The following is a 13,700-nucleotide window of genomic DNA, read 5'->3' as shown; positions in this document are numbered from 1 at the left end:
AAATGATTCCCAGATATTTATATTTAGTTACTGACTCTAGGTTATGGCCATCCAGCGACCAGCGATGGATCTTTCTAGATCTACCGAATTCCATAACCTTTGTTTTCTTATAGTTCACTGTCAACATTTCTTGCTGGCAAAACTTGGAAAGAGCCACCAGCAACCGTCTCATTCCTATCGAGGTGTAAGACAGGATGACAGCATCATCCGCATATAATAATACAGAAACTGGATGGTGCCCCAGAGAAGGTGGAAAGAACTGTGGACCAGACAGGGCATTTACCATGTCATTCAGATATATATTAAATAACGTTGGGGCCAGCAGGCATCCCTGTCTCACCACCCTATTGACAGGGATAACTTTGGATAATGTTCCCTTGGTATCCAGTCTAACTCGCATGATAGAATTTGTATATAGTCCCTGGATTCTCGCTCCCAACCGGGGGTCAGTCTGAAGATCTCTGAGTTTCTGCCATAGTTGCACTCTTGAGATTGAATCAAATGCAGTTTTTAAATCCACAAATGTTGCAAATAGTACTTTGTACGGTGGAGAAGTATATTTCCCAATCAGATGGTGTAGGAGGAAACAATGATCTATAGTAGAGCGTTCCCTCCGAAAGCCCGCTTGTTCCTCAGCCAGGATTCCAGACTCTTCTAGCCAGACTCTAATTTCTGTAAAAGAGCTTGCCAATCTATAGAACTTGCTCTATACTATAGAGCTTGCCAATCACATCCAGGAGACTAATTGGTCTATAATTTCTCGGGTCAGATCTAGAACCACCCTTATGGATTGGGATGACAACTGCCATAGCCCACTCCTTTGGGAATACTGAGACATCAATAGTTGTAAACAACGATGCAAGCAATGGGGCCCACCAATTAATTCGATCTTTCAAAAAGTCAGCAGTTATACCATTTAAGCCTGGGGCTTTGCCTTTCTTTAAGCCTGTAATTAAGTTAATAACTGTTTCCAGGGTTACAGGGGGCCACACTTGCTGGTTTACCAGGTCCCCTGGCCCCACATCTATCTCTGTCCCTACTACATAAAACAGCTTTCCAAAGTGATCATCCCATCTAGATGCACTGATGGGGGATAAACTTTGCAGAGGACTTGACTTGTGATGTTGATTTATCAGCCTCCAGAATGTTGTTCTATCCTTAGACTTTAGGGCTGACCCCAGCTCTACCCACTGGGAGAGGAAGTATTCCCTTTTTTTTCTTTTTAATTAGAGTTTTAAACAATTGGCGTTGCTGAAAACACCAGATTGGGAGGGGGTAGTTGCCCTTCGTTTAAGCATATTATGAGCTTTGTTTAGCTTTTTCTTTTGTAGCTTACAGTTTGAATCAAACCACGGTTTTGAAGAGGTTTTGGGGCCCAATGTGGGTGCGGAATAACAAGGGTTCCAGCTCTGTAATCATATCCTGGAATAGGTCGATTTCAGCTTCTCCAATATGACCATCTGTTACTAGATCATATAGATATCTCATTTTATTGGAAGCAAGTATTTGTCCTAATTCCTGTTGATCCACAGTTTGCCGTTGAATCCTTATTCTGGCACTCCTGAGTGGGCCTCTGATTCTAGTTCTGGCTTCCCCTCTCCTCATGGAGTTATGAATGTCTGTTGCTAGCCTCACTGGTTGATGGTCCTGGTCTGGATAAGAACCACTTGAGAAATGTCTGACGTTGTCTAGGCAACCCCCTGAAATCAGAATGTAATCGATCACACTTGCCCCCCAGTGATTGAAGAAGGTAAAGTCACCCTCAAGATCTTTAGAGCTTAAACCATTTAACGGGATTAAACCTGTCTCCCTTATCAACGAGCAAAGATAATGACCATGACTATTTACTGAGCAGTCTTTAGACTGCTTTGTGCAGGGCCAGTAACTAGGGTGGCCAGATGTGAAAGAGGACATGGTAGCTACCCTGCTTGCCTACTTGCCCTCATTCAACAAAGCCTTAGTTAAATTCCCATAAAACAAGCGTCCCTGTTTTCACCTCTCAGGTGTTAAGAGTGTATGCAGTTTTAACCATCCTGCAAAATAGAGCCAGTAATACTTGCCTTGCCAGGACTGTCTTAAATGGATGCTTGTGTAAGCATTCTGAAGTTGAAAATATTTTTTATTATTTGCATTACACCTGGCTCACACACATAGAACGTGTCTAAACAGTCAGATCAGATCTGATTAAGAAATGCTGCAGTTAACTTTGAGCTTCTCAGAGCTTGGCCTTGTAACTGAAGCATCAGTGCTGGGGGGATTGGAGGAATGAGCAGACTTCATAATTGGGGAGGGGGTGGAGAAAAAGGATGGTGGAAATGAACTAGTGTTCAGAAAAATGTGTGTGTTGTTTTGTGTGTTGTGTTTACTCCTCCAAAAAAACAAAACAACTTGTTTCATATATGCCCGCACTTCTTCCCTCCATTCCTTAATGGGGGGGGGGCGGGGGGACCTGGGTCCTTAGATGAATGTCTGAGGGAGGGAAGCCAAGCCATCAAGTGAGAAGCAGAGAACCCATAAGGACTATTGCTGTCCAGGCAAAGTCTCGGCTTGCACAGGAAGCTTTTATAGTTCTTCCTGCTGAGGGGAGCCAATGGCCAGACTGGGTGGGCGGAGGCACTTTGCACCCTTTATTTGCCTAGGGAAATAAAGGGTGCAAATAAAGACCAGGCACTCTTTATTTGCCTAGGGAACACTCCCGCCTCTAACCTTGATGGTTGCCACATGCGACAGCAGTTTCAAGATCTGTGGGTTCCTGATTTAGCTCCTGACAGTCAGTCCTCTCCCACCCCACATGCCCCCACTAGCACACAGTATTTGGCCATTAAATGTTAGATGTAGTAGCGACCCCTCATTTAGCATTGCTTGCAATCCTTGCAATCCTTGTACATGACTAACAGGGCAGAAAGAACAGGATTTATTCATTAAAAATTATGGAAGGTGGATGAAGGCTGGCAATTAGTTCTTCACAGGACCTCCAGAGGTTTTATTTTTTCTTAAAAGTAGTGGGTGGGGGGGATGGGATGGGCTGATTTTGATTGAAGCAGTGGTGCTGTGGGAGGGTGTATTCAACTCATCTCCCCCCACCGTTACTAGCACTATTTTCCTGATCTAAGTTGTGCCCCCTCACAAAAGTGCTGTTAGCCCTGCAATGGAAAAAAATAGAGGTACAAATAGTTGTTGGGGGGTAGAATTCAGATTGGAAAAATGTGTAGGAAATTATTAAACAACCGTTCCCCACAGGGTAACTGCTATGATCCAATTCGGAGTACACACTTCTTGCTGCTTTTAACTAAAAAATAAAGGAGACTATAGTTTGGTCCTCAGTGTCTCCCCGCCGCCGACAATATGAAACTAATAAAAATTAAGTCTGTACACTTTTCTAATGTTTAACTCTGCCTTCACATGTAGAAAACTAGTACCTTTAGGTAAGGCCTATAGGTAGAACATTTCCCCCTGATGTTCTAGTTTTCTACATGCATAGAAAGTATTGTTTTTGTTTATTTGTTATATGTGGAAGTACTTTTAAAATGCAACTCCCCACCCTAACATGCAGTCACAAATGATACAGTTCAGGATCTTGTGATTATTTTGCTGAACTGAGAGCTCAGCAGTAAGTGATACCAGAAAGCTACATTTGGGCAAATCTGAGTACAAAGTCACTATCTATGGCTATGTTCCTGCAACAAGACAATCATATGTTGCAATTGCTCCACATTCCCTATTGTGTTTTCTTACTTATCTCTTAAAAATCCTTTTGTTTAGCGAGGCCAGTGTTACTAAGAAACCAGATGGCAAATAATGGGGTTTGCACATTTTTGTTGTCACCCAAATTTCTGTGCTGAATGCGGAGCTAGCCTTGGGAAATAAAGCTCAAACTACACATGATGTTAATCACATATAGTTTTCCCCATGTGTGTTTTTCTCTCTCACACACACTAAAGCAGTCGCCCTACAAATTCCTACAAGAGGTGATGGGGAGAGGCGGGAGCATCTTCACCCTTTTGCCCTCCCCACCAGTTTTCTATCTGCAAATTCACTCTCCTCCTTTCCTGCTGCTTTTTACCTGGGGTGCGGGGTGGGGGTGGGGAAGGAAGCAGGTATCCATATATTTGCAGGACTAAAAGAGTGGCAAGGGCCCCAATTTGGACCAAGGAAACCGGCAGATTAAAGGGTTAAAATCCCTCCCCACACACACACCTCTCTTTCTGCCAGTATCCCTCTGCAGATTGCAGCATGGGTGGTTGCTTTTGGAAGGAAATGTCTCAGGACAAACCCGACATGATTAACATCATGTGTGCTTTGATCCTAAGGCAGCCTTCAGTAACCTGGAGCCCTCCAGATGTGTCAGACTGCAAGTCCCATCGTTCCCAGTCAGCATCTGGATCCAACAAATCTGGAGGGCGCCAGGTTGAGGAAGGCTCGTCCATATGACATCTCTCCACATATCTGTGTGCACTCCCCTCAGTTATCACTGTGTTCAGAGTGGGAACCCAGAGCCTGCATGGAACCTATAAATAACTTGACAGCCCAGTGCACCAATAGCCAGGGCCCAAACCCTGTTATTTCAGGGATTCCAATGAAGCAAGGTACCCCAACAACCTCTGTGGCACTTCAATTTGCACCTGGGTTGCAACTTTTAGATTGTGCAGTGCAGCCACTTGAGGTGACTGAACATGTTGGGCTGGCCCTAATGGTAGTGGACAATCAGTTAGCACAGTCTTCCCAGCAGCCCCACCTAACTTGGACAATGGTCAGGAATGCTGGGAGCTGCAGTCCAAAACATCTGGAGGGCACCAGGTGTAGGAAGGCTGTCCTACGGTATAGAAAATAATATGTCCAGTTCACAGATTAAAGCAGCCTTCTAGTGCGCTTGTGCCATGGAAATATGGAAGGATTTCCTTTCTGTGGCAACACTCTTAGAAGGCTCTCCATTTTATAAGATTTATTTTCTTTCATGATAGGACCAAGGACCACAGCTGACATTCACGCCTCATCCCACCACCATGGCTGCATCTGACACCAGTGCTGGTGTAACACCCTTTTGCTTTGATTTGATCTACAGACTGTAACGTAGCTGTAGATCCTGTTCTTTATTTACAAGTGGCAAACTCAGGAAAATCAGTGGAGTGCACCTTCTTCCTTGTTCTCCCTGGAATCTCCCTTATCCTGCCCAATGCTTCATAAAATAAAAGCTGAACCCCATACCCCCAAAGTCTGCTGCCTTCTTGACTGCCAGTTCTCCCTCACCATATGCCTGCAACTCCCCTCGAGGACACCTATGTGGCATAACCTCCAACATGGCATGTGTGGAAATTTGTGCATTTGGGACAAATTCCAGAAGGGTAGCAGTGTTAGTCTTTTACAGCAGATACAGCCAAAAGCCTCGTGACACCTTCATGAGTGACAAATGGATATATTGCATCAGAAGCTTCCTTGGAGTAGAGCCCATTTCGACAAGCACAAGATGAAGAGCTTCGGATGAAGTGAGCTGTAGTCAACGAAACCTTGACTCTGTTCCATCTTTAAGGTGCCACAAAACTCAGAGCTGTGTTTGCGTCCTTGTAATGTTTCTGTTCTCACGCCAAGGATCACTGTCTGTGGCCCATTTTCTCAGTGGCACATGGCTGCAAATTGTTCTCCGTTTATTTACTCTAAATGTATTGGCTTCACCCAAATCGGCTTCCAAAGCCGGGCATGTGAGTAAATAATTGACCATAGCAGCTTGCTGATTTTTTTAAAACTGTCATGTTCAAATAATATATTTAATTTTGCAAGCCCTATTCCAGCCTTCCCCAACCTGGTGCCCTCCAGATGTGTCAAGCCACACTGGCTGGGAATTATGGGAGCTGCATTCCAACACATCTGGAGGGCACCAGGTTGGGGAAGCTTGGCCCTATTCACACATTCCCCTTACGCATAAGACGAAAGTGGCCTTTCACAACCTGGTCCCCTCCAGATGTGTTGGTCTACCACTTCTACAAACCCCCAGTCAACATAATTATGCTGGCCGGGGGATTCTGGGAGTTGTAGTCCAACACATCTGGAGGGTACCAGGTTGCACAGGGCTTGGCTAAACCATGGAGGCTGCAGTGGGTCCCTGCCTCCTGCCCCTGTCCCCAACATCTGTTTGCCAGGCCAGCCACACCCCTCTTGACCTCTGTGCGTTCCGAGAATGTCTGAACCGGGAGCTGGCTGTGGTGTGGTTACGTAGGCTCATCCATACAATCAAGACCCCAGGGCCTATATAAGTACAGCGGACTCCCCCTTCAGACTTCCGCTGCACATCCAGAAGGGCAAAGCCAACTGGGCCTGCAGATAATGGCAGCTAAGAGGTGCAGCCCCTGCATTACCATCCATGGATTAGCCTTACCTGTGGAGGAAATGCCTGCATATTGTCACAGTAGCAGTGGGTGTACTTGTTACAGACTAGCTGCAGCTCAAATGCATTGAGCAATATTTCCTGTCGAGAAAGGTGGCTCTTATAATGGGGGACAGGAGGGAAGCAATGCACTTGCATTTCATGCCCCTCTGTGTATATTTATATGTGCATTAGAATAGAGCTGTTCTCACCAGAGATTTAGGGCACAATCTTGCGCATATTTAGACTGTAAAAAGTCCTGAACTCCAGTATGGCTGGCTGAGGAATGCTGGGAGTTGTGGGACTTGTTTCTGTCTAAGCATGCATAGGATTGCACCCTTAATCTCCAGTTGTTGAGGGAGGGATGCTGTTTAAATCTGAAGAATGAATTGAAAACCCATAAGAACATAAGGCCCCTTCATGGATCAGTGCCTTGTTGTGGCGAAGGGGCTTGCGTAACTCAGTGAAGCCATAAGCTATGCTGTGCAGGGCCACCCAAGGCGGACAGGTCATGGTGGAGAGTTCTGACAAAATGTGGTCCACTGGAGAAGGAAATGGCAACCCACTCCAGTATTCTTGTCAAGAAAACCCCATGGAACATATCACAAGGCTAAAAGATATGACACCAGAAGATGAGCCCCTCAGGTCGGAAGGTGTCCAATATATTACTGGGGAAGAGCAGAGGGAATTTCCAAGTAGCGTCAGAAAGAGTGAAGCAGCTGGGCCAAATCCGAAAGGACACTCAGCTGTGGATGTGTCTGGTGGTGAAAAGAAAGTCTGATGCTGTAAAGAACAATATTGTTTAGGAACCTGGAATGTCAGATCAATGAATCAAGGTAAGCTGGAGGTGGTCAAACATGAGATGGCAAGATTGAACATCGACATCTTGGGCATCAGTGAACTAAAATGGACAAGCATGGGTGAATTTAATTCAGGTGACCATCATATCTACTACTGTGGGCAAGAATCCCGTAGAAGAAATGGCGTAGCACTCATAATCAACAAAAGGGTGGGAAACGCAGTACTGGGGTACAATCTCAAAAATGATAAATACATCATGAGAAATGCCAGGTTGGATGATTCACAGGTCGGAATTAAGATTGCTGGGAGAATTATCAACAACCTCAGATATGCTGACGATACCACCCTTATGGCAGAAAGTGAAGAGGATCTCAAGAGCCTCTTGTTGAGGGTGAAAGTGGAGAGTGCAAAAGCTGGTTTGAAACTCAACATTAAAAAAACTAAGATCATGGCATCTGGCCCCATCACTTCCTGGCAGGTAGAAGGGGAAGAACTGGAAGCAGTGACAGATTTTATTTTCTTGGGCTCCAAGATCACCACAGACGGGTGACTGTAGCCATGAAATTAAAAGACGCTTGCTCCTTGGGAGGAAAGCTATGGCCAACCTAGACAGCATAGTAAGAAGCAGAGACATCACCTTGCAGACAAAGGTTCGTCTAATCAAAGCTATGGTTTTCCCAGTAGCAACGTATGGCTGTGAGAGCTGGACTATAAGGAAGGCTGAGCACTGAAGAATTGATGCTTTTGAACTGTGGTACTGGAGAAGACTCTTACGAGTCCCCTGGACTGCAAGGAGGTCAAATCAGTCCATCCTAAAGGAAATCAACCCTGACTGCTCATTGAAAGGACAGAGACTGAAGCTGAAGCTCAACTATTTTGGCCACCTAATGCGAAGAGAAAACTCTCTGGAACAGACCCTGATGCTGGGAAAGATTGAAGGCAAAAGGAGAAGGGGACGGCAGAGCATGAGATGGCTAGATAGCATCACCAATGCAATGAATATGAACACTCCGGGAGAGAGCGCAGGACAGGAAGGCCTGGCGTGCTCTGGTCCATGGGGTCACGAAGAGTTGGACATGACTTAACGACTGAACAACAAACAACAAAGAACATAAGGAAAGCCCTGCTAGATCAGACCAAGGGCCCATCTAGTCCAGCATTCTGTTCACACCGTGGCTAACCAGCTGCCCATGGGAAACCCACAAGCAGGACATGATGCAACAGCACACTCCCGCCCCCAGCAACTGGTGTATATAGGCATACTGCCTCTGATAATGGGCATAGCATATAGGTATCAGAACTGGTAGTCACTGATAGCCTTATCTGCCATGAGGATAAGGGACTGCTGTGATTTAAAAAAAAATAATATTTTATTATTGAATTAATAATTTACAGTACAAACGTACAGAGACCTTGAGATAAAAAAGCAGAATCAGTTTGTATTAGGTGAAAGAGGGAAAATATACATACAGACAAATCATATTGTATTGAAATATATCAGCCCAAAATAACTTTGTAGAGTCAGATATTTTTTTCTAAAGAAAATATAATTGTACCCCATCTTTCTACCAAAAGTCAGCTTACAGGTATAATTAATATTGATTAAAACGTTGTTCAGTCGTTAAGTCGTGTCCAACTTAATTCCGATTAATGTGATTCATCCAACCTGGCGTTTCTCATGATGTACTCTCATATTAGTTAAATAAGCAGGGTGACAATATACAGCTTTGTCGTACTCCTTTCCCAATTTTGAACAATCGGTTGTTCCGTGTCCGGTTCTTACTGTCGCTTCTTGACCTGCGTACAGGTTTCTCAGGAGACAGGTAAGGTGGACTGGTACTCCCATCTCTTTCAGAATTTGCCAGTTGGTTGTGATCCACACAATCAAAGGCTTTAGCCTAGTGAATGAAGCAGAAATAGACGTTTTTCTGGAATTCTCTTGCTTTCTCCATGATCCAGCGAATGTTGGTGATTTGATCTCTAGTTCCTCTGCCTCTTCGAAACCCCGCTTGTACTTCCGGTAGTTCTCAGTTCACATACTGCTGAAGCCTAGCTTGTAGGACTTTGAGCATCACCTTGCTGGCATGTGAAATGAGCGCAATTGTACGGTAGTTTGAACACTCTTTGGCATTGCCCTTCGTTGGAATTGGAATGTAAACTGACCTTTTCCAGTCTTGTGGCCACTGCTGACTGTTCCAAATTTGCTGGCATATTGAGTGCAGCACTTTAACAGCATCATCTTTTAGGATCTTAAATAGCTCAGCTGGAATACTGTCATCTCTGCTAGCTTTGTTGTTAGTAATGCTTCCTAAGGCCCACTTGACTTCACTCTGTAGGATGTCCGGCTCAAGTTCAGTGACCGCACTATCATGGCTATCAGGGACATTAAGATCTTTCCTGTATAGTTCTTCTGTGTATTCTTTCCACCTCTTCTGAATCTCGTCTGCTTCTGTTAGGTCCCTGCCTTCTGTGTCCTCATGCCCGTCTTTGCACAAAACGTTCCCTTGATATCTCCAATTTTCTTGAAAGATCTCTAGTCTTACTCATTCTATTGTTTTCCTTGATTTCTTTGCATTGTTCATTTAAGAAGGCCTTCTTGTCTCTCCTTGCCATTCTCTGGAACTCTGCATTCAGTTGGATATATCTTCCCCTTTCTCCCTTGCTTTTCGCTTCCCTTCTTTCCTCAGCTACTTGTAAAGCCTCCTCAGACTGCCACTTTGTTTTCTTGCATTTCTTTTTCTTTGGGATGGATTTAATTGCTGCCTCCTGAACAATGTTACGGACCTCCGTCTATAGTTCCTCAGGCGCTCTGTCTATCAGGTCTAATCCCTTAAATCTATTCCTCACCTCCACTGTATATTCATAAGGGATATGATTTAGGTCATACCTGAATGGTTTAGTGGTTTTCCCCACGTTCTTCAATTTCAGCCGAAATTTTGCAATAAGAAGCTCATGATCTGAGCCACAGTCAGCTCCAGGTCTTGTTTTGACTGACTGTATGGAGCTTCTCCATCTTTGGCTGCAAAGGACATAATCAATCTGATTTCGATATTGACCATCTGGTGGTGTCCATGTGTAGAGTCGCCTCTTATGCTGTTGGAAAAGAGTGTTTGCTATGATCAGCGTGTTCTCTTGGCAAAACTCTATTAGCCTTTGTCCTGCTTCATTTTGTACACCAAGGCCATGCTTGCCTGTTATCCCGGTGATTTCTTGACTTCCTCCTTTAGCATTCCAATCCCCTAGGATGAAGAGGACATCTTTTTTTGGTGTTAGTTCTAGAAGGTGTTGTAGGTCTTCATAAAACCGATCAACCTCAGCTTCTGTGGCCTCAGTGGTTGGGGCATAGTCTTGAATTACTGTGATGCTGAATGGTTTGCCTTGGATTCGTACTGAGATCATTCTATCGTTTTTGAGATTATACCCCAGTACTGCTTTTCCCACCCTTTTATTAACTATGAGTGCTACTCCATTTCTTCTAAGGGATTCTTGCCCACAGTAGTAGATATAATGGTCACCTGAATTAAATTCGCCCATGCTTGTCCATTTTAGTTCGCGGATTCCCAAGATGTCGATGTTCAATCTTGCCATCTCCTGTTTGACCACCTCCAGCTTACCTTGATTCATTGATCTTACATTCCAGGTTCCTAAACAATATTGTTCTTTACAGCATCGGACTTTCTTTTCACCACCAGACACATCCGCAGCTGAGTGTCCTTTCGGCTTTGGTCCAGCCGCTTCACTCTTTCTGGCGCTACTTGGAAATTCCCTCTGCTCTTCCCCAGTAGTATATTGGACACCTTCCAACCTGAGGGACTCATCTTCCGGCGTCATCTCTTTTAGCCTTGTGATATGTTCCATGGGGTTTTCTTGACAAGAATACTGGAGTGGGTTGCCATTTCCTTCTCCAGTGGACCACATTTTGTCAGAACTCTCCACCATGACCTGTCTGTCTTGGGTGGCCCTGCACGGCATAGCTTATGGCTTCACTGAGTTACGCAAGCCCCTTCGCCACAACAAGGCAGTGATCCATGAAGGGGAATTAAAACATTAAAATACAATAAAATACAATAAAATAACAATCACAGAATAAAAAAATAACAATGGTTTTTAGTTGGAAGGGACTGTGGGAACAGCCCACTTACCTCACTGTGGTTAATTTTTATTTGTTGTCGAACAATGCATGTTAAGCATTCTAGAAACAATAAATGATGCTGGTGTATGGGAATTCACACTGAGAATACTTTGGGAAGGCATCCCTCACATTGTCTCCCAGAGGCGAAATGGGGACAAAATGAGATAATGATTTGCCAGTGACAGAAATTGGAAAATCAAGACTGTATAAATTGACCTGGAGTGTATAATATGGTGTCACCAGGGCCAGTGTTGGTCTGACGCCCCTGAATACCTTGCAGTATTGCAGTGTATGTTGAGATGCATTCATGAACTGTGAATGTGGCCAAGAATTATCTGGATTGCAGTGGCGGCTGGTGGGGCAGAGGACAGGGCAGATGCTCAATATTCTACTAAGTTTGCAGGAGGAGTACATATCTCAGTGTGGTAAGTAGGGTGGCTAGCTACACATCACCAAAAAGAGGAAACGCATCACCAAAAACAAGGACAAAGGAGGACCCAGATTTCCATAACATTTGCATATACTATTTTAGATGATAGATAGATAGATAGATAGATAGATAGACATTTGAAAACAATTATTATAATTTAAATAGAAATACTTTATATCTCACCATAATCAGGAAAGCTGTGACCACATGACCTGAGCGTTTCCTGAGTCTGCTGTCCAAGAGTGCTAACGATTAATGGGCAACTTCAAGTCTCCTGTCTCTCCCTTCTTAGGGTTCTTTATCTTTAAATCAGATTTGATCCAAACAGAGGGTACCTTCAAATAGGAGACTGTCCTCTGCGAGCCCTTCAAAGAAGTATAGATTCCAAATCATGTGAAGTACTAGTTCCCCTCTACCCAGCACAGGTTAGGCTTTATCTTGAGTACTGTGTCCAGTTCTGGGCACCACACTTTAAGAAGGATGCAGACAAACTGGAGAGGGTTCAGAGGAGGGCAACAAAGAAGATCAGGGGACTGGAAACAAAGCCCTTTGAGGAGAGACGGAAAGAACTGGGCATGTTTAGCCTTGAGAGGAAAAGACTGAGTGGAGATAGGATAGTGCTCTTCAAGTACTTGAAAGGATGTCGCAGAGAGGAAGGTGAGGATCTCTTCTCGATCATCCCAAAGTGCAGAACATGGAACAATGGGCTCAAGTTACAGGAAGCCAGATTCCAGCTGAACATCAGGAAAAACGTCCTGACTGTTAGAGCAATACGACAATGGAACCAATTCCCTAGGAGGTGGTGGGCTCTCCCACACTGGAGGCATTCAAGATGAAGATGGACAGCCACCTGTCAGGGATGCTTTGACTTAGATTCCTGCATTGAGGAGGGGGTTGGACTCAGTGGTCTCATAGGCCTCTTCCAACCCTACTATTGTGTGATTCTATGAAAGAGTGGACTGCCCTCTGTAAAGTAGGAGACATTGCTACCCTAGTAAGGCAAGGGTGGAAAATCTTTTTCCTGTGAAGGGCTGTTGACCCATGGGAAAAGTAAATAATAAAAAAATAACCCTGAAAGGCAGCCAAGAAATATTTTAAATTAATGTTTTTCCCACTGCTTCTTTGGTCTTTTTTGTTACTGCAGAAAATCCATTAAAGAGAAAAAGACTGCACAATGCCTTCTAATTGGTAGCACTAGGAGCTTTCCATCTGGAAGCACTGTTAGGGCCAAGGACTTGTGTTTTGCTTATGTTACCCTAGGCAGTGACCATGCACACTGATTATGATATATTAAATAAAAAAAAAAACTAACTAACTAAATAGTATACTTCAGTCTTGCATCCAATACCATGCAACAGTCAACCTCCAATTTAAATTATTTCTGCCCAAAAGCAACATGTTTAATAAGATCTTCAGGGCTGCAGCAGAAGCTACTACAAATTTCTCTCGCTTTCTCTCTGTCTCTCTCTCTCTCTCTTCTTTAGCCATATAATAAATGAACTGATAGAAACGGAACGGGTTTACGTGGAGGAGCTTCAAAGCATATTAGAGGTAAGTTGCGTATTTATGGAAACTTAGGGCAAAGACAGGTCTAACAAGAAAGGTATCAGCACATCCTTCAGTTGCAGGGTCTTCATCCCAGGTTTGCACCTGAAATGATAGATGTACAGACCAATAAATCAAAAATGGGTTCAGTCAACCTGTCCACCTTTTCTATTTTTAAGAGTGCCACATGAATGTTCATACATTTATCTGCTCATTCATCACCTTATTCTTTTTTGTGTGTAAGGATTTAATAAACAACAAAAACACTGGATGCACCTGATCTCATCTGATCTAGGAAGCTAAACAGGGTCAGCCCTGGTTAGTATTTGGATGGGAGACCGCCTGTGAATCAGGTTTCCTGCATTGAACAGGGGGTTGGACTCGATGGTCTTGTAGGCCCCTTCCAGCCCTATGATTCTATGATTTCTATAAAT

General features: G+C 44.1%; 1 protein-coding gene across 1 annotated transcript in view; it reads left to right on the top strand.

The window, feature by feature from the left end:
* MCF2L2 (MCF.2 cell line derived transforming sequence-like 2) overlaps window positions 1–13,700 on the top strand; it is a 344,940-nt gene that overhangs the window by 216,706 nt on the left and 114,534 nt on the right. The window contains exon 16 of the mRNA XM_084847599.1: window positions 13,206–13,272. Within this exon, the coding sequence (XP_084703725.1) occupies window positions 13,206–13,272 (67 nt within the window). The remainder of the gene's footprint in view (window positions 1–13,205; window positions 13,273–13,700) is intronic.

The sequence above is a fragment of the Heloderma suspectum genome, chromosome 3 (assembly GCF_057233095.1).
Source record: "Heloderma suspectum isolate Gila_16-S chromosome 3, 16-S_ref, whole genome shotgun sequence".
NCBI classification, from domain to species: domain Eukaryota; kingdom Metazoa; phylum Chordata; class Lepidosauria; order Squamata; family Helodermatidae; genus Heloderma; species Heloderma suspectum.
This window is presented reverse-complemented; position numbering and strand designations above follow the sequence as displayed.